At 38.9% G+C, this 20,248-nt stretch overlaps 1 protein-coding gene across 5 annotated transcripts in view; it reads left to right on the top strand.

Moving 5' to 3' along the window:
- The window catches only part of CUX1 (cut like homeobox 1), a 397,218-nt gene that overhangs the window by 325,679 nt on the left and 51,291 nt on the right, over positions 1 to 20,248 (top strand). For 4 of the 5 annotated variants that reach the window (XM_075904405.1, XM_075904407.1, XM_075904408.1 and 1 more), the window contains one exon: positions 5,767 to 19,834. The exons of the other annotated variant lie outside the window; for it this stretch is intronic. In XM_075904405.1, the coding sequence (XP_075760520.1) occupies positions 5,767 to 6,484 (718 nt within the window). In that variant the 3' untranslated portion in view covers positions 6,485 to 19,834. Of the gene's footprint in view, positions 1 to 5,766; positions 19,835 to 20,248 lie in introns of those variants that run through there. 5 annotated transcript variants of the gene reach the window in all.

A 20,248-nucleotide genomic window follows, 5' to 3' on the forward strand; every position in this document is an offset into this window, starting at 1 on the left:
AGGTTCCCCTCCCCTGTTTTAGAGCCTCAGTAGAAAGGTGCTCTACAAATGTCATTATTTTTATTATTTATTAATATGTTCTGGCTGGTACAAGAAATGAATTCATGGAACTGAGCAAGATTCCCCTTCTAAGTATAAGGAATCTTGAAAGAAAATAATGTGGTGCCTGTCATGTTTTAAAACAAGTCAAAAGCCCATTTTCAAATGTAGCTTGCATTGTGGGTCCATCGAGCGTTTGCTCGTGTCCATTCAGTATAGGTGTGTGTGCGCCTGTGCGGGAAGATTTTCCCTCTGTAGTGTCTGCAGAGTGACCCACTCCAGCGCACCCTGGAGTGGAGTCCATATGCTCTGCTATATCGAGTACAGCCAGACTCCGTTTCCTTCCATTCCTTCTTGCCACCAGTGACTCCACTTAGAACTGCTTGCCTCAGCCTTTCGCTGAAACCTTTGTATTGTTGATACTAGTTCTTTCTATTGTAAATAGTTTCCTTCTTAGTGTGAGCAGTTTTTAACAAATAGTCCTCTTTAGGGATGTAGCCAAGGAAAGGGTTCTCCGGCAAAGCTCCATGCTGAAAAAAAGCGCCAGCCATTTTTATGCTAATGAAGCGGGGGAGATTTAAATCCCCGCTTCATTAGCAATTGCGATACGTCTAATTTACATCCCTTTTACAAAAAAGGGATGTAGTCTAGACGTAGCCGAAGATCTTTCACTCACTTCAGTAAAAGTGCCACTTGGATGCGATCTCAGCTTTTCAGCTGTCGTTTCAAGGCCGCTCTGTGTTTTATCAGTACAGAACAGCTAGATTCTTGAAAGGTCTTGAGAGGCTCTTCCCTCCTGCCTGAGCCCCTCTGCCTCAATGGGACCGTCACTCGGTCCTTGCCAGGCTGATAGGGCCTCCCTTAGAACCACTGGCTTCCCGCTCCATCTCGTTCGTTTCCGCCAAGGTTGCCTCTTTAGTGGCGATTAGGTCTGCCAGGAGAGCGTCTGAACTCCGTGTGTTGACATCAGAACCCCCTTATGCTGCCTTCTCCCAAGATAAGGTGCAGCTCAGGCCCCACCCAGCCTTGCTGCCCAAGGTGGTTTCTGCTTTCCACATGAGTCAGGATACCTTCCTTCCAGTCTTCTACCCCAGACTGCATAAGATCAGTGAGGAACGGTGCCTCCATGCTTTGGACATCAGGAGGGCACTTGCTTTTCTACCTCGAGCAGATGAAGCCCTTTCATAAGTTCTCTCAGCTGTTTGTGGTCTATGCTGAGCGAATGAAGGGCCTTCTAGTATCCTCACAGAGGATATCTAAGTGGATTACCTTCTGCATCAAGATGTGCTACGGATTGGCCAGGGTACAGCCACCCTCCTTGGTGAGGGCGCATTCTACCAAAGCACAGATCTCTTCAACGCCGTGTCACACGGCTATGGGGATGACATTGTTCCAGGTGGAGTGGTCCACCTCCCCTCTAGCATACTTATCCCCACCCTTTTTCTCCCCAGCTGCTGCCTTTATTGCTGCCCCCAAAGTCTGTCTGTTCCTTCCCTCTAGTCCCCTTGCAGGAATCCTATAGGCAGGGCAGCATAGTTCAATAGTCACTGCATGACACATGACCCAATGGTCAGAGTCTATTTGCGAGGGAGCAGGTAGGGGAAAGGTTTACATCCCCCTTCAGAGGGGGGTTTAGGCACTCCCACTCCACTGAACCTCAGCCCAGGGCCCTGTTAGTGCCTTACTCTCACCACGGAGTCAGTGGGGAAATCCTAACTGCAACATGCTGATTCCTCGACAGCAGCTCACCCACCCGGTAGCCATTGCCGTTCCTGGGCTTCTTCCCGGGTCTCAGCTCACTGGTGAGTTTCTGTTTCGCCACCTCTCTCTGCATTCTGGCTACTTCCTCTTATTTCCCGAATCCAGCGTGGTCTCTAGAGGTGTCTGGTCTCCAACCTAAGTGCCTGCGTCCTGGCCTTTAGGTAGTCACTGGGGCTTGCAGGAAGCTGGCTTAGTACATCCTCTCCCTCTGGCTGCCAGCCCCAACTCAGCTGAGCTGCTCCCTTTTATAGCACTGCAGCCAGAGCATGCCAAGTAAGGTATAGGGGGAGTGGCCGCCTCTGCATTCAGGGTTGATGCCCTTCCTGGCCCACGCTCCTTTTCAACCCCATCCTCAAGGCTGCGACGTGGTCTTCTGTACATACGTTCGCCTCCCATTACACCATCATGGAGCAGGCCAGAGACAATGCTGGGTTCGGTAGAGCAGTGTTGCTTTCAGGATATCTCCTACTCACCTCCACAGATGCTGCTCAGAGTCAGCTATATTGAATGGACACATGAGTAAGCACTTGAAGAAGAAAAGACACGTTCCCTGTTTCTGTAATTGTTGTTCTTTTAAGCTGTGTTGCTGATGGCCATTCAACATCCTGCTCTTCTTCCCCTCTGCCAGAGTTTCTGGCAAGAAGGAACTGAGGGCGGGAAGGGGTCCAGCTGCACCACATATAGTGTGGCATGTGCGCACTGTTCCAGCAGGCACAGGAGCTGGTCCCCTATGGATACTTCTGAGGAAAAATCTGGCACCAGTGCATGTGACACTCACTCACTCACTCACTGTCTGTCTGTCTCTGTGTATATTGAATAGACGTGAGCAACACATCTCAAAGAGCACCAGTTATGGAAACAGGTAACTGACTTATTTTATACCTCCCATACCTCTTACTTTGGTACAACTTCTGTCTGAACTTGTACAAGTTGTAGTGTACTGTTCCTTTGCATTCAATACCTGTTTCATAATGTCTCGCTGTCTTGGATTCTGCGTCTCAGGAATCTTGATACAGCAGTGCTCATCCTTTGGGTATATGGCTTATGACACACACATTCCACAACTGTTGCTGCATTAGAATATGCCCTCAGACCCATCTTTGTGGAAAGAATGTGTATTGGCATTTATGTTACAGCAAGAGGCACTACAGAAATAGTTGTGAGAGAGAATTTCACTTTAAAATATAAATATTCAGAAAAGATTTTACAAACAAATCTAAACCTTTCTGTTTGTTCCCAGCCCTTAAGGCTCAACACATACACTGAGATATATGTTATTCTTATGTATGTATTTGCGTTAAAGAAGCTTCCAGAGGCCCTTTTTGAAATTGAGACACGCACTCCCACCACCATTGTTAGAAGCTGTAAAAAATACATGTAAAAAGATGGTGCCTGCCTCAAATGATTTACATTCTAAAATGTAGGACAAGGGATGGAAAAAAGGAAGAGTAGTGTTAACCCCATTTCACACATGGGAAACTGAGGCAAAGGTGTTAAGTGACTTGTCCATGGTCACCTTGAGAGCATGTGGCAGAGATAAGAATTAAACCCCTTTCTGTTGAATCCCAGACCAGTGCTAATAAATGATTAAGCTCCATTCAATTTAATTTATAAAAGTTGCAAAGAAGCATAGCTGTTTTGAATGTCTGTCTATATTACTTGAAATTGTGCAAAGACATGTATAATGAACTCCAACACTATCTCCAGGATGTCCTCATTGTTTGATAACACTGAAGATTGCCTTAAGGGTGTGGTTGATATAATGGTCATCTTCCACTGATAGGCACTCTATGCCCAGAATTTCCTAGTTGCTGCCACGAGTTCCTGTTTATTGTACAGACTTTATCTCCTAGCTAATGAAGTGCTTGATTGGCTTCCAGACCTAGTGTGCTGGGGATCAATTCCAGGGATTTGTACATCCATCAGACAGACCCATATTAAACAGATTTGTGGCCAAATATTCAAAGAGTATGCTGAGATTCACTTTCCTAAGTGGAACTGTGGCATTTTAAATGACATATTTCTTAGATGGGCAGACATGAAGTTATCCATTTCCTTCTCCTGACTCAATGAGCACCCCAGGAGCAGTGTGCTTTGGATCGCTGCCTGGAAAAGGAGATTTATACGACGTAAATAAAGCTTAGTAATAAACATAAAATGCATGGAAGGAATGTTAATAGCAAATTAATATTTGTACCTATGGTTCCTGGTCTGGTGAATATTATTCTCTGAAGGGAAATGATAGCCCCATAATCCCAGAAAAAAGCATTGTCAGCAATTACTGCTGAAGTACTCTGTCTCTGAAGCAAGTCAATAATGTCATTAGCTTCAAACACAAAACAGACATTCCACCAGTGTTCAGTTGCTAGTCTGTGTTCTTCCTAGTGTACATTAGTTCCTGCAAGAATTTTAAGGCTCTGTTGAAAACTTGGCACAAACATGAACATGAAGAGGATTTTTTCATCTGTGACTTGAAAGAATAGGCAGCCCTTGTTCATTAAAACCAGTGCTGGGTTTGTTTGGTTTTTTTTTAACACAAATTTTCTCTAAATTGTTACTGTGTTAACTGAGGCTCCTTCTTGCTATCTCAGAACTGAGGGGGCATCTTGCAGTATACATTTAACTAAGCAAAGCTGCAGGCCCCCCCATCATTTCATTTGCCTGTGAGATCCAGGAGATTAGTAATCCCCCTATGAGAGGCTCAAATAAATGACGCAGGCAGTACATTTCTAGCTTTTTTCATATTTCATGTTGTAAGAAGCACAAAATTGAACATTGGGTGACTTTTATCCATATGTGGAGTGCATTAATTCCTCAACAGCCACAGGACAGGAAGTGCACTTCTAATGTTCTAAAGTTGAATTTATGAATAAAAAAAATAAGGCAGCCAGCAGATGAGGCTCTTTGTCATTCAGTCAGAATTCTGACTTTTGATCATGGTTTCCTGATTGTAAAAAAAAACCCAACTTGTTCTGGGTTTTAATTTTAGGCACGTTATAGCTAATTTTTAGGTGTAGAAACCGGAATGTTTATAAATTGTTTCCGCTGTAATCAAATAAGAAATACATCCCTCTGAAGTCCTGTGTCCTCCGAACAGAAAGGAATCTTTAGGTTCTTCAGGCACCGTCTGCAGATTCATGCTCTCAGAAGTGAGCTTCCAGTGAGAATGGGAGATCTTTAGGGCCTTGTTTGTTGATCCCCTTTTTAATTAATGTGTGACCCTGCAAAAATTGTAAATGTCAGTATATACGTAACTTGGATTGAAGTTCTCCTAAAGCAACAGATATTGTTTAGTTAAAAACTAGAAACCCAGTATGTATGAAGTAATAGTGTCATTCTAGAACGATTCTTTTATCTGCACAAAAGTTAAATTTGCACAGAGTGTGAGGTAATTGTTAAACTGAATAGTCAGAAGGAAACAGATTTACAACAATTAGATATGCAGTGTTGTTGTAGCCCTGTTGGTTCCTGCATGTCAGACACACAAAGTAATTGAGTTAATATCTTCTAATGAATCAATTTCTCTTTAAATTTTGGCATATTGTGACTATTACCCACAGTAAAAATGGTGTCCAAATCAAAACCCAGATCCGACATCCCCATTCTCCTCCTGCTCTTTGGGAGAATTTCTGTCTGGACATGGACTTTGTAGGTTGAGCCTACTATAATGTGCTATTTAAAAGTGGGCATATGGCACATCACAGGAAAGTGTTAAAGAGGAGCCTTACTGTATTTCATGTTTTTTTTCCAGCTGTTTCTTCAGCTCATCCTTTGAATTTGAATATGTAAACACTTCTGAGCATTCAGATTTGGCATTTCTGTTAACAAGCCAAGGAAAAAGTTTATTGTGAATGTGTGTTCATTTTCTTTGTCAGTTCCCTAACAAAGTGTACATTATATATTACTGTGGTTTAAGATTATGAATGGCCAGCACCAAACTAACCATTCTGTTATCATGTCTTCTAGATCTCGCATCCGTCGAGAGCTGTTCATTGAAGAAATCCAATCAGGAAGCCAGAGCCAGGCTGGGTCAAGTGACTCTCCTTCAGCCAGAAGCAGCAGAGCGGTTCACAGCTCGGAGGGAGACAGTTGTGATGGTGTGGATACAGAAGGCCCACCTGAAGGAAAACCAAGTGGTCTGGAGGCAGATGAGTACAGCAATGCAACCACAAAGTCTCAGGGAGGGCAAGCAGAGTCAGCTTTTGAAGCCGGGGAAGAGGTACCACAAGATGCCAGATCATCAGAGAAAACTGAGTCATTCCATTTGGGAATGGAGAGCCTGGAGGATACTGATGATGAGGGTAGGCTCAAAGCACCGCGTCAGAGTTCTCCACCAGGGTCTCAAAGTTCAGGGGAAACTCTGGAGACAATGCCAAACTCTGCTACAGAAGAGGATGCCTCTACCTCAGCTGCCTCCACCTCAGTCCTTACAGGGGAGAGCTCCTTCAAGTCAAAAGAAAGTTCAGAGAAGATATTAAGTCTGCCAAGTACAAGTTCCACATTGGCTGCAGGCTCACAGAAAGCCAACTCTATTCAGAGTTTATTCAACTTTTCTGAGGCAGTAAGCTCCAAGAACACGAGGGACAACAGCTTGAGGAAAAAGAAAGCAGCAAACTTGAACAACATAATACACCGTTTAGAGAAGGCCGCTAGTCGAGAAGAGCCCGTCGAATGGGAGTTTTGAGATTAAACTCGCCCAGCTCTAGAGAGTTGGGAAAGTTAAACTGGACCTCTACTGGTTTTATTGTGTTGCGCACTTACCGCCCTGCAGGCCACAGGGCAAAAACGCCATAGGCCAAGGTGCATATAGAAAACAAAAGGAGCGTTAAGCCCAATTTATGTTTGTGTTTTCAAGGAAGAAAACTGAAATGTGTGGTCAAGCTTTTTGTACCCTGAAGTGTTTTTATTAATGCCCTAAGTGATTTCCACAATTTCTGGAATAACTCATACAGCTTTGCCTTGTGCCCTCCTCTTTGGTGTGGGCTTTAAAAAAACAAAAACATAAAAAAAAAATCAAACCCACATATTTAAAGGGGGCTTTTTATCTGCCATCTAATGGCTACAGAGCGATAATACACTATTATCTTCTTAAACCAGGAAAAAGGGGAGATTTTTCAAAAAGAAAAAAAAATTTTGTAGCTGTTCAGTTGCCACTAAGAGATTGCACAGTCAACCGACTCTAAACACACTAGTTTGGATTCCTAAATATTTTCAAGAAAAAAAAAAGAATTGTGTTTGAAACTTTGAATTAAAAAAAACACATTTACTCCACATATTTTTTAACAAAACAAAAAAAGTCACATCAGGAAAATATCTTAATTTGTGGTAGCTGACTTAGTGTTTTCTTGTAAGTGAAATAGAATATTGACACGTAGTGCACATTGTTTCATAGCTTTAACTGATTCTGGTCTTTTGCAGACCAGAATTTGTTTAATACACTCCATTTTAGGCCAAATCAGGACAAAAAAATCTGAATCTAGGTATTTTATAATCTGCTTTTTAACCTCTAACCACAGAGCACGCTGATCAGACCTCATATCCAGGAGGTTTAGGAGACAACTTAGAATAGTATGTATTGGATCATTTCTTTTGAATTGTGTGTGGTATATCTAGTATCTTTTGGTTAAAGAAGGAACTGAAAAAATTTGGCCAGTAATATTTCAGCCTGCAGCTCTGGGGACATATTGTTACAACCTGAAGCTACAACTAACATGTAATCCAGTTAGATTAAGTTACGTGTGTAACTGATATCTCTCACCACTAAGAAGGAATTGGCCATTTACTGACTCTCTTCCGACCACAAGCACTGATTTAAATGTTTTAGTTGTGGGAAGTTTATTTTTGTGTAGAGGAAGAAGATATTGCAGGTTTCAGATCGGCTATGACCAAGGTGTAAATAGCCCAAACATTAAACCAAAATATTTATGCTCTTGAATCCCACTCCAGACTAATCTGCCCTTCAAAAATGTAGCCTCTTCAGATTAATTTATGCACAGCATAAACTGATCCAAGTACAAATTCTGACTTGTCTCTAACTCCTCCTGTTGTCTATATGTATATGCGTGAGCATAGAGGTGTGTGGAAGAGAGTGTGTGTGTGTGTGTGTGCGTGTGTGCGCGCGCGCAATTTTATACGTCTGTGTATTTTCTTACGTACTTGTGCACACATAGAGTGCATTACTGCCACCTTTTTTCAATAAGCTGTTTTATCAGTTATGGCTTCTACAAGTTTGCTAATTTAGACTCCTTTATTGCCATATCTTTAAAACTAACAATAGATGATTTCGGTATATATATATATTTTTTTTGCTTATTTATAGGTGCTGTATTTTATTATCTGATTGTTAGGAAGGGATGAAAGGGGGCAAATATTCTTTAGAGGGATAGACTGCCGGCAGTATTGGGTATAATTTACAAGATGTAGTTGTCATACTGTATATTATTGATTGAAGACTTTTTGACCGTATTGTGTATCATTGAAACCTTTGTCTTAGGTCAGCATCTTTTGATGACACTTTAATGGTGCATTCATTACTTAAGTTTAATTAATATTACTTTTTTGATTTTTGGGGGGGTGGGGAAAGGAGTTCCGATTTTAAAGGTATGCTCCCAATATTACACCTCAGTGTGCTTGTATTAATTAACTAGTAGGACTTTGACTGTAAGATGTGAACCCACATTTCTTGCATGATGTTTTAGAAATTATGTATTTCATTTACAGTCTCAACATGCAACAACAGCACTTAGTTAACTTTTCACAAATTAAGAGTCAGTACACTAAAAAAAGTAGCCTTTTCATGAATAAGAAAAGAAGGCTCTAGGAGGCTGAAAGGCAGAGATTTATTTAACTGTTTTTGCTGTTACAGTCGTTTCAAATTACCTGCTTGAGTAACCAGAGACTTGATTTGTGGTGCACAGCTCTGATTTGATAAACAAAGATAGCAACTGGCCCTTACTGTGGTGAGCTGAAGAAAAAGTTTGGAATATGTGAGTGCACCTTCTAGAATTACTGTAACTTCTACTTATAGGGACATAAAGTTTGGCTGAGAGAACTTCCAACAAATGAGATGGCAAATCAAAATGTTACCATTAAAAATCTTCTGTTCACCACAGTGTCTCCTTACAAGCAAATGTTCTGGTTTGATTTATAAAACACAGCTCCATTTATGACTGTATGTCCCATTCAAATGCATGTACCTGAACATAAATAACAAAATATAAACATCTTCCATTCAGCCAAGAGACAGAACTTTTAATTAGACAGATCCAGATGTTTTCTTACATTCTAACTTACCAGTTTTCTTTGTTTACTTTAGAACAGTATATTTGCCATGTGTTGCTTACCCTCTATTAATTCCACATTGAGATCTGGGTGCTTGATGCAGTCAAGTGGTTAAATTGTACTTGCTTGTTGGGGTTCTGTTTATTATCTTGCATAATTATGATCCCAAGAACTGTTATTGGATAAGCGTGCATCTTTATTGCATTCAATAATGCTTACTGAGAGATGTCACAGGAAGTAGAATTTTATTTACAGGATGAACCCAAATGCAGCATTTAGGGTTAATCTCTCTTCTCGATAAGCAATACTTAAGTGCCTTCAAAAGTATCCTTTTTCTTTCTTTTTGTAGTTTTCAAGTTTCTGCTAATTACATTAGAGGAGCCAAACACTCAAAAGTCTCTCCTTACTTTTGTTAATGCTATATCAGTTTTTTTAAAGCCTGTTTGTAGTTCTGCTGTAGAAGATGTGTTTCTCTTATAACACTAACAGTTAATTGTAAACTTCATTGTACTATTTACAGTGCATAGAATTTTTTTGAGTGAAAATAGCATTCACAATTTTATAAGTCACCCCATTCTGCCCTGGGCTGTCATCAGTATTTATTATAAAATTAGTCAACTAAGATGCTCTTGGGATTCCCTGTCTTTTGGCACTTTATTAATGCTTTAGTTTCTTTCATTATTTAATGCATAATGTCATAGGTAGAATGTACATAAAACTGTTTGTTAGAATGCCATTGGGATGACCCCAGACTTTGTTAGGAATCCCACTACAAATCTTTACCAGATACCTTGCTCTCCCATTTGTAGAGTTGTTAAATATTAGTTACCAAGTTTAAAAAAAGGGTTAAATTGTATCTGTGGTGAATGATTTTTAGCTATATGTCTTTTATGCTAATGAAGTACATTGAAATTATTGTTATTAGGAAAATTAGTATTATACTCCTATTCATTACTTCATAAAGAGCTACTGGAGAAGTAATGTAAAAGAGTTGGAACTGTGACTCTTCAATGCTTTTTAGTCACTCATTAGTTGAAAGGTGAAAGGCTGTATATAAGGTACCACATGTTCAACATGTGGGGGCTGTTCTCCATGCACAGTTATTTTATAGAGTCAAGAATACTGACAATAAAGCACTTGCTGAAGACACCCTGTTCAATACCTTTCCTGCGAAATAAAAGCACATACATATCTCTAGCATTACAGGTTTTTCCATTTTTATGTTCTCTTTAACATCTTTTTTTTTTTTTAAACCTTGTTTCTGTTTACAGTTCAGACTTTGTCTAAAGCAATGGAAGGATAGGCCACAGGCTGTTTTAACATACCTATTTTTATACTGTAGGTAAAATTGTCATTTTTATCTCTCTGTAGGTAGTGCAAAAAGGGGAGGACAATTTTGAGATTTAACTAACTGGAATGGTCTCTTTTATTATTGTGTTAATGGAAAGTGGATGAAGCATGCCTGTTTATTATAATTGTTCCTTTTTTCAAATGCAATTTTCTTTATCAACGGGATAAAATAAATACAGGATGCCATAGAATTTGATCATTTTATTGTAACTGGCACTCATGCAACATTTATAAATAGACTTTGTGGGTAGAGCCACTCCTTAAGCCTTGCATTGGTGTGCTGCATCCATAGCATCTATCAAGGACCCCTTTAATAATAAGCTTTTTTAATAGAATAAGATATCTCTAGAAATAAAAATTGGATGCATGCCTTTCACATTTTATAAGAGATTTTTGCAATAATTTTCACATAACTTTCATGTGGGGGTGCTACAGAGAAGGGGCTAATGAACACTACAGAATTCTATGCAATATTCTCTAGTCCTCGTTATGTAAAAATATTACTATTTGCTGTCTTTTAAAAGTGAAAACAGTGAGCTAGAGGAAAAGTGTGTCATTCCGGTGTTAGCTCAAAGTGAGATTATAATGCTGATTAATTTAAATAAAGTTAAGAGAAAATCTCACAGAATCATGACAAAGATGATAAAAGAGATTGCAGTTGCTACTAGTACTCCTGCAGACCAGGACTGGTCAGAGTTTCCATCTTAAAATCCCTAATTTCTATGATTTTAGAACTCCACTATAAAGTGAAAAAAAAATTGCTCTTGGCAGGAACTTGGTAATTTAGAAATGGAAAAACATTTTGACCATATTTAAATTATAAAAATACCAAAAAAAAGTAATTGGTTTCAGATGTATTTTGCACTTAAATCCAAAACCGCTTCCTTATTTAAACTGAAATGTCAGTAATATGGGCTATTGCCTTTAGCAGGGCTGCTAAGAAATCAACAGTGTTATGTAGCAAAGGGATTTATTGCAACTATAATAAATACATTCATAACAATTTTTGACATGTAGGTGGAGGGTACATTTGTTCCTTCACTTGTCTATCTTACCTTTCCTTTTAAGTGAGTGAGTTCTTTAAATCATCTCTCTTGTGTACAGCCTATGTGTATCTACATATGTACTGAGTCTTAAAAACAATCCATATACTTGAATTCCATGGGTGGTTTGTCAGGATTTCATGGAGATTGTAAGAAAGATGGGGAGAGAGGAAAACATGATTTAAAGTCTGATGTAGTGTCGGTTGAAGTCAATGGAAGTCTTTCCTCTCTTCAGTGGATGTTTGTTCAGCCCCCTAACAAGACAGGCTTCTTGTAGCTGATCTTCCCTAGTTTAACGTATGCAGTATAACAGATGTAAAACGCAGCATTCACTTTAATTTACTCTTATGCTAGGCCTTCCAGTTTCCATGGCGCTTTCTGTTGTCCCTCGAGCTAAACACTAACATGTGTTATCCATGTCCTACATGCAGTCGGTTTAAAATTAAAGGGCCTGTACATGTTTTGTATAAATACAAGGTTTTCAGAAAGTACCAAACAGCTTAAAATATAATTCCAAGTTACTTTAAATAATGAAAATAAACATTACTTGGGAGGGCTGGGTTCCATTCTTGGCTCTGTCATCAGGGTGACCTTGGGTGCCTCTCTGTGCCTCAGTTTCCCTATCAGTAAAATGGGGATTATGATACTGGCCTCTTTTGTAAAGTGCTTTGAGACCTATGGATGAAAAGCACAATATAAGAGTTTGGTATGTACTATTCGTTCATCAAAAAACATTTTATTTTCCTCAGTTCATTTTTTTAATTTTATATAGTTGATATTGAATATACCATGCATTAAATATATGTAATAATACACTTTAAGAAAAAAAAAGTCCACTGTTATCCTATGTATCCAGATACTTAGTTTTATGACCTTTATCACCCCAGGATCTGAATTACTAAATTTTGTGTTATGCGATATGCCATAGCCTATTAATGTACAATGATTAAAAGACTCTCCTCTGGAGAGGGTCAGCTATTGGCCTCTGCATTACTTAAAAACCCAGTCAAGCCCTAGAAAATATCTCTTAAGTGGTGCTTTGGTTTTGTCATGGTCCTTAGTGTAGGGATGAATTTTGTCCCAATAGAGTTGTTGTTTGACACGTAAAACAAATTATTTGGTCTCAGGTCCGTTTCTTGCAGAGAAGTGTTCAAGCCACAAGAGTTACCCACATGACTTTTTACTAATTGGCACCCTTATTAGCATCCTCTGAAAAGGCCAGAAATTGATGGGCTGTGGAGACTAAACTCCCTTCTCACCCCTTCTTTGACACGCCCTGGGCACGCTGGCAATGACGGGGAAGCTTTCACTGCATATCTGTTACATAGATAAAAAATGGGCTTGAGTTACCAGAGTTGTCAGTTGATCACCGTTCATGAGCATGTTCAGGCACAAAAATGTTTAGAAGGAAAAATGTCTACTTAAAAATTATACTTGTGATTATTTAATCCTTTGTATTTTGACAGATTCCTGCCAGAGGGCAAGTTTTGCCATCATACAAGCATGCAGCTTCCATTGACTTCAGTGGCAACTGCATGTTTAAGAGCTTTCTCTCTTGATTCTTTCTATTACAAAATCAGGCAACTTTGGTGTCTCACTGCAATTTCTTTAGTAAACTGAAAAGTCAAGTGAGCCCTGACCGTATAAAAGTTACATGGCAAATAATCATATTAGGAAACTGCCATAAATACTAACTACCACCCTACTTCCCGTAGTCCCTCCATCAGAGGATATCTATGGCTGTTCATTTTAGTTTTGGAGATATTTGTATTATCAAGTCAAGATCCATTTCACTACTTCAGTAATTTCCTGTAGTAGTAGTGATAGGAGTCCTTGCATAGTGACTCTGTAATGTTGTGGTAATGTTTGTAACAGCACAGTCTTTCTGTTGGTAACAATAGTAGTAACATGTTAACTTGAGTTACCCCCTTCCAGCTGTGCAGGTCAGTCATACGCATTTTTAAAAATATATATTTACCCTATTCCTGTTGGAAAAGTTTCTAAATATGGAGCATATTTACAGTTTAGGTGTTAGTGGGTCCACAAGGAATTGCTGCAATCTATTAGGTAAATTATATGCTTTGGGGCATGGCTGGATAGCAGGTTTAAAAATGATATTTCCATGCTAATGTGTATGTTAATGCATAGAGTGCCATTTTCCCACTTGCCAGGCAAAATCCATGTTGCAAGAAAGGGCCTGCGGGCTGCTGAGGGATCAGATTGTTTGAACATGAAGGTTTAATTAACATGAAGGGGGAAAAAAAAGTTCACATTCAGAATACATAAAAATAATTTCAAGGGTCTGGCTGAGATGCACAAAAGCTGGATAGTTCAGAACTAAGGATGAAATCATATCCCAAACTCATCCTGTATGAATAGGTTTTGCTCTGCTGTGCCTATCAAGAATTCACTTCTATACAGTATTATGGTCAATTAAAGGGAGCAATATTACCCCCTTTAAAGCAAATTATTTTGCCACTCTTTATATTGAACGGCTTTTTAAAAAGAGGGGGAGGCGGGAGAATGAGTGAATTAAACCAAGGGATAAATCAAAACCAGAAATTTATCTCTGGCACCCCCGTGCATGCTGAAAATCCTACTATGAGGTGTATTGTATATTGAGTTCCTCTCACGGGACTTTGATTACTTGAAAGAGAAACAGATATTTTAAAAGAAAACGAAGCATATGTGGAACTAAAAAAAATCTGCATGTGTGGTAAGATTGGTACTTAGGGTTTACTGCATTTCTCTGGCTTTTGTTAGTTTTCATTAGACCCTTAATTCTATTTTAATGTATTATATGTATAAATTAATTAGCTTTAAAAAAGTTTCCAAAGCACCTAGTTACCTCTGAATGCTCATATGGTATATACAGTAAGTATTCTAGATAAACTAGCTTAAAGGAGGGCAGATGAAGAATAAGCAACACAGCTATATTGTGCTGTTGGGTGGGTTTTCTCTCTCCCCGCTTTCCCTCCATCAGAGGTTTCCATTTCTTTTTCATCCTCCTCAGGAATGAAGAAGTTCATGGATCGCATACTTATTTGTTTTTTGCGGGGTGGGTGGAGGGGGATGTTTTTAAGATTATTCTGAAATGTTTTTCGTTTAAGCAATGCTATCACGCAATTTTAGATGTGTTTAGCCTATATTTCTTGTATCAAACTTTCTGTAATCAGAAAGGTGCCTTATCTTCTCATCTCTTCATTGAGAATAATCTAAAGCACAGTGATCTAGAGTTCAGCATACACAAGAGCCTACTTTTTATTTCAGAAAAAAAAAGTCTGTTTAAGGTGAGTTTCAGTAGCCCAAGGTTACTAATCGCTTTGATAAAGAGCACTTAATACTACTGTGCATTTAAAACGTTGTGCAATAGAAGTTCTAGTTTTATGTTTAGGAGCTAACACACTGTATGCCCAATGTAGGCAAAAGTAAGCTTTAGTCTAGGAGTATTCAGGTGACTGAAGAGAATATTCACACTGGTTATCCTTGCATGATGGAATTTTGGAATAAATAGTCCACCATTGTGCAGCAATCTTACATGCATAACCGCAGATTCTCAAATATCCTACTAATGGGCCTCTCAGTGAGCATTTAAAAAACTTGATTGGTCAAGCACCCATGTGATCTCCAGTTATAGCTGACTTTCACCATATTCTTACATGACTTTAAAACAAGCACTTACAGCTTCATGTCAATTTCTTGAGCCATGCCATCTTTAAATGGTGATACACTCACCGTAAGGTCATTCCAGTTTAACTGGGACTTGTGAAGAATAAGAATTTTTTTTCTCTACATCACACTCCTACCTCCTCAGTCCCTAGCACTTCTCTGTTATTTCTGGAACTCATTCTTTACACAGCGTCATATGTCTAAATATATTAGTGTTTCATCGTTAGAACAGAACAAAATTCTGGTCTTTCCTATTTAAGAGAGTGTTTTAAAATGCCTTTTGAAGATTTTTATATAAACATAACAGAAATATACATATCACTTCTTATTGCTTAAATGGACATAGATGATCCAGTGCCACAAACTCATTCTGTTCTGTTTAGAATAATTTACCTGATCTGGGAATTGGATGGGTTGCATGTACTTGACTAATGAATACCATATCAACATGTTGTGTTTTCTGGAGCAAGCCACTTTAAAGGGACTATATATCAATGTCTATAAATATTGGTATTTAAATATTAAAAACCATTTAGTATTGAGATTAAAAAGTCTCAGTTGTGAGAGAAGAAACTCCAATACAAAGAGAGAGACGAAAAATAACCTAAGCCTCCTAGAGCCTCTCTTAAGATTTCATGAAGATGCAGTAGCCCTTTGTCAAGGTACATTGCAATCTACTCAAGAGTATTACTTTAAAACAAGAGAGACTGGTATCCTATAATGTTCATCTTTGTTGGCCTATGTTATAATTTCTGAATTCATAACTATTTTTCTTACATATGAAGTTGGTCAAAACAACCTTGTGCAGCAGCAATTTTTCCTGGTATGAATATGAAAATGCTAGTTGTAAATTTATATCTGTGCTAGAGGAGTTTTTTGGTTTCCTTGCAATGTAGAAACATTAAGACAAGCATTTTGGGTAGGTAACGGTTTGAGAGAGAGAGAGCTGCTTAAACAACACCTGAAATGTTGCTTTAGAAATAGTCTTGTTTGTTATGAGGGAGGGATGTGTATGCTTGAAGGACGATATAAAGGGCCTTCAGTAAGCACTGAACCAGCATGGGCCCTGCAAAAGAGAGCTGTACAGAAGGCAAAGATGTAAGGAGCTGAGATGGTTGCAGGGCGCATCACCTCATCTGTGGATTTGGAAGCAAACTTGCACTTTGCCTTTTTTTGAGGACATCCCACTAAGAACATCGGATTAATTTTTCAAAAATAACATTTTCCCCAATGCCATAATTTTCTCCTGGCATAATTAGAAAGAGGGAGGGAGAGGTCCTACATTAAACTATAAACTATTAGATAATTTTCGCGAAAGGTTTTCATTTCTTTCAGAATAGTCTATGCATTTCTGCGTTGAAAGCCGTTTTCTGCTGTTCCTTTTAAGAAAACTGGCACTGTCTGTCCCACTCTCTGTAAATGATCCAAGAATGTTAAGTGTGTGCATTTGGACGTTAAATCCAAAGTAAATTGAGACTAACTAGTTGGAGGTGGGGGTGCTTTTGTTTTTTAAAATGGTTTCCCTCATGTCCCTTTTCATTTTTATTAAATTAACTCTTTGCATTTGTGCAATAACTACTTGCCATGATAATGGGCAGACCTTTGAAATGAATGCCCTGACTACTAACACAGCACAAGATGAACTCAAACAGAAAGTGGTGTACTTTTTCCTGAGAACTTTTTTGTTTTTAAATAATAAGCTCATTTTACCCCCGTGTATTGTGGTGTCTTACATTTTTAGCAGTATTTTATATTTTTTTCTGTAACGCACTAAGTCTTAGACATTTTTAGAGCTTGTTTGTTATGTTCACAATCACAGATTTTTAAAAAAAATCCTCACAAAGAACCAATTGACCAAAAAAAGTGTCATTTTTTTGTACAAGTAGCTTCGAGAAGCTCACGTTGTGTTGCTGTGACTCATTTTTGTAACATTTTATTTCTTGGTATTTGTTTAAACATAAAAGTAAAAGTTTATATGGCTGGCAGTAGCGGGGATGTGCTCCCTCCGTCAGCAGAATGGCATTGTTTCTTCTGTCTTTGTTTGGTTAGCCATATAATGTTTGTTCTCAGCACTGTACAACGGTCCCTATATGATATGGAGAAGCAATATCACTGTATGAAACTCACATGATGTATTATTATTATTATTCACTAGCACCCTAGGTGTGATAATTGAAGTAAATATCTTTTATACAAACACAATAATGTGTGGGTTGTCTTTATTAAGGTGAGTAAAGACCTGAAGGTCAAAGCAGCAAACATTTACATTGGTAGTTTTGATCATTTTGCTAATCAGTAGGGGGGGGGAGGTTGGTTGGTAATTGACATTTCTAGCTTTGTGTCTAGATTTTTGCAGAAGAGTCTGTTTTCGGTAGCTTAAGCATTTTAAGTGGCTAAATTTTAGAACTCAGTTCATTTCCCATTAAATCCAGTGTAAAGATCCCAATTCAGTGGGAGTAGGATTGGATACTTAGGCTGCAAAGAATGATTACGTTCTGAATGTGAGGAGCGATACAAGGACCAAAATAGAATGCTAGGTTTGTTGTAAAATTATCATTGATTGTTGGAGTTACCAGTTAGCTGTGATCAGAATGTTTAGCATTCAAAAATCTAGATGTGGCTGAACTTTGGCCAATATTTGGCTTGTATTGTGACTGCATTTTTAACAGATATTCATAAAGAAAATTATTTGCTCTTGTGGTGCCTTGAAATGTTAGGCTGTTTTTTTTTTTCCTGAAAATCTATTGAGTGCTTCCTGCAAGTTTAGAATTGAAAATTTGGTTCAGTTATTTAGATTTAAGAATGAAATTCTTTTTTACAGCTCAATAGAAATCTGTAGCTTGTCTTCACATTCAGTTGTAATGCAAGGGTGTTTCATACCCTTTTACCAGTCCTGTTGTGAGCTGTTCTTTAAACTGTGACGTTGAGGTCGCTGAAATTATTGCAGGCCGGACATAACCATGCAATATCATCTTCTCCGTATATAGAATAGTCTCTTTAACATTTGTCCTGTTCTTCCATCAGAGTTTATCTCGCTCTGTTTCAGGAACTATTGTTGATAAGTTTCTTGTAAGCTGCATTGCAGGCTACTTTCCATTAAGCCCCTCGCAGGAGTTACTAAGCTCCACTCGGGGGCTCAGGGTAGCTGCGAGGAGAGAGATCTCCCCAAATCCTAAAGCTGCTAGGACCAGTGGGGAGGAGCCCCTCCCCACCGGCCCCAGCACTGAGCTGCTCGTACCCAGCAGGCAGGGATTGCTTCTCCACCCTCCCCAGCAGGGAACCACCCAGGTAAGCCAGAGCCCCAGCCCCATGACCTACCTTAAGTCCCCCCAGCCCTGAGCCTCCTGCACACCAACCCCCCCTTCACTCCAAACCCCTCATGCCCAGCCCCCTTCCAGCACCTGCACCCCAGCCAGAGCCCTTGTATCCCAGCCCTGCATTCTTAGCCCCAGCTGGAGCCCTACCAACCCTCTGCCCCTCTCCCACACTCAGAACCTCTTGGCCCCACTCCCACCCCATGAATTGTATGTGCACCAATCAAAGCTGATGTGTCTCACATAACTTCCATGCTTGTGCGCACAAAAAAAATCCTTCAGCTCAAGGGTGGAAAAAATTAGAGGGAACACTGGCTAAGTTTATAGGTTTTGCACTGTTCTGTCCCAGATTGTTTGGCAGTACTTAGTGGCATGAAGTTATAAAGATATTAACCAGCTTTTTCTTTCCCTTCAAGCTGTTCCAGAAATTCCCCCTATTGGTTTATAGTACACTAAATTATATCTCAGGAGAGGGCATTTATTTAAATATTAACAATGTTCAATACATTTTATTTAACTTTCATTCCTCTGTTACTGCATTTCATTACCTATGAAAACGTCTGTGACAGTTTGCTCAGTAAAATGTAAAAATTACCGTTTTAAAATAGCAATTTTAATATTTAATGACTGATCAAACTGTTGATTTCTGTGAGTATAATAGGGTTGTCTTGTGTAATGTGACCTCAATCATTTCAGTGTTGAAGTATCTACACTTTAAAAGCAATCTCACTCTGCTGGTTAATTTTCTGTATATATTTATAACTGTGCATGCTCTCAAGCGTACTGAGTTCTATTAACACCAAATATACTGGAAACATACATGTAACTATGCAAGAGAAGCTTAACATTTTCAAAAATAGATATTTGCATCTGACCCTATCCTGAGAAATTGGGATTTCTTTTTCAGTGTAGCACAGAAGCCTTTGCCTGCTGTAAAATCAGATTATGCCCAAGTTTTCCTGAACTCTTTGCAGTTGAAGAAAAATACCTAAAACCGTGGGGCTCTGCATGAGTTCAGAGCAAGTCTGAGAGCCAAGAGAGTTGTGGGCTTACAAGAAAGAACCGTGCATGCTATCTACACCCCAGATCTTAATCTCAAATGTTACGGGAATTACTGAGACACCTGTTTGCAAAAGGAGAGGTGTGCAGTGTGTTTGCCAGCAGACTTTTACAGCTTGTTATCTTATATGTCATTGTTTTCATTTTGAAATGGCTTCTCTTGATGATGTCCTGAGATATTATAGTTCAAACAGAAATTCAAATAGTCAAGCAGACAAGCCTTTGCTGTTTTTAATCAAAGGAAAGTTTGTTTCTAGTATCTAATATTTTCTTCATTCTGTTATTTCTTTTTGTTGAAATAAAGGAAATGAGCAAACAGTTTGTTATAACATTATTTTACTATATTAAGTGGGACTTTTTTTATTACTACAAGCTGGAAGAGGTGATATTACAAGGATATTATGTTGGTTTTCTTGAATTCGTTAGTTACCCATGCATGGTCCTTAGGAAATTCCAGCATGGAGGAGGATTCAAAGAGTGAACTCGGTTGAATAACACTAAGTTCCTGGTTTGGGAACCCCTGAACCATCCATCCTTTTTAGGGCTCCCAAACCTACAGTTACAGCAGTTGTCATTTATTTTAAAAAGTCTGGATTCTTCATTACACACTGTCTCTGGCTATGTCTATACTGCAGAGGTTTTTTAGAATACCAGAGGTATCGCAAAAAAGCTCTGCTGAAAAAAAATTCAGAAAAGCAGACATGTTTTTTTTGGCATCCCTGTAAACCTCAT

This window comes from Pelodiscus sinensis, chromosome 21 (genome assembly GCF_049634645.1).
Source record: "Pelodiscus sinensis isolate JC-2024 chromosome 21, ASM4963464v1, whole genome shotgun sequence".
NCBI lineage: Eukaryota > Metazoa > Chordata > Testudines > Trionychidae > Pelodiscus > Pelodiscus sinensis.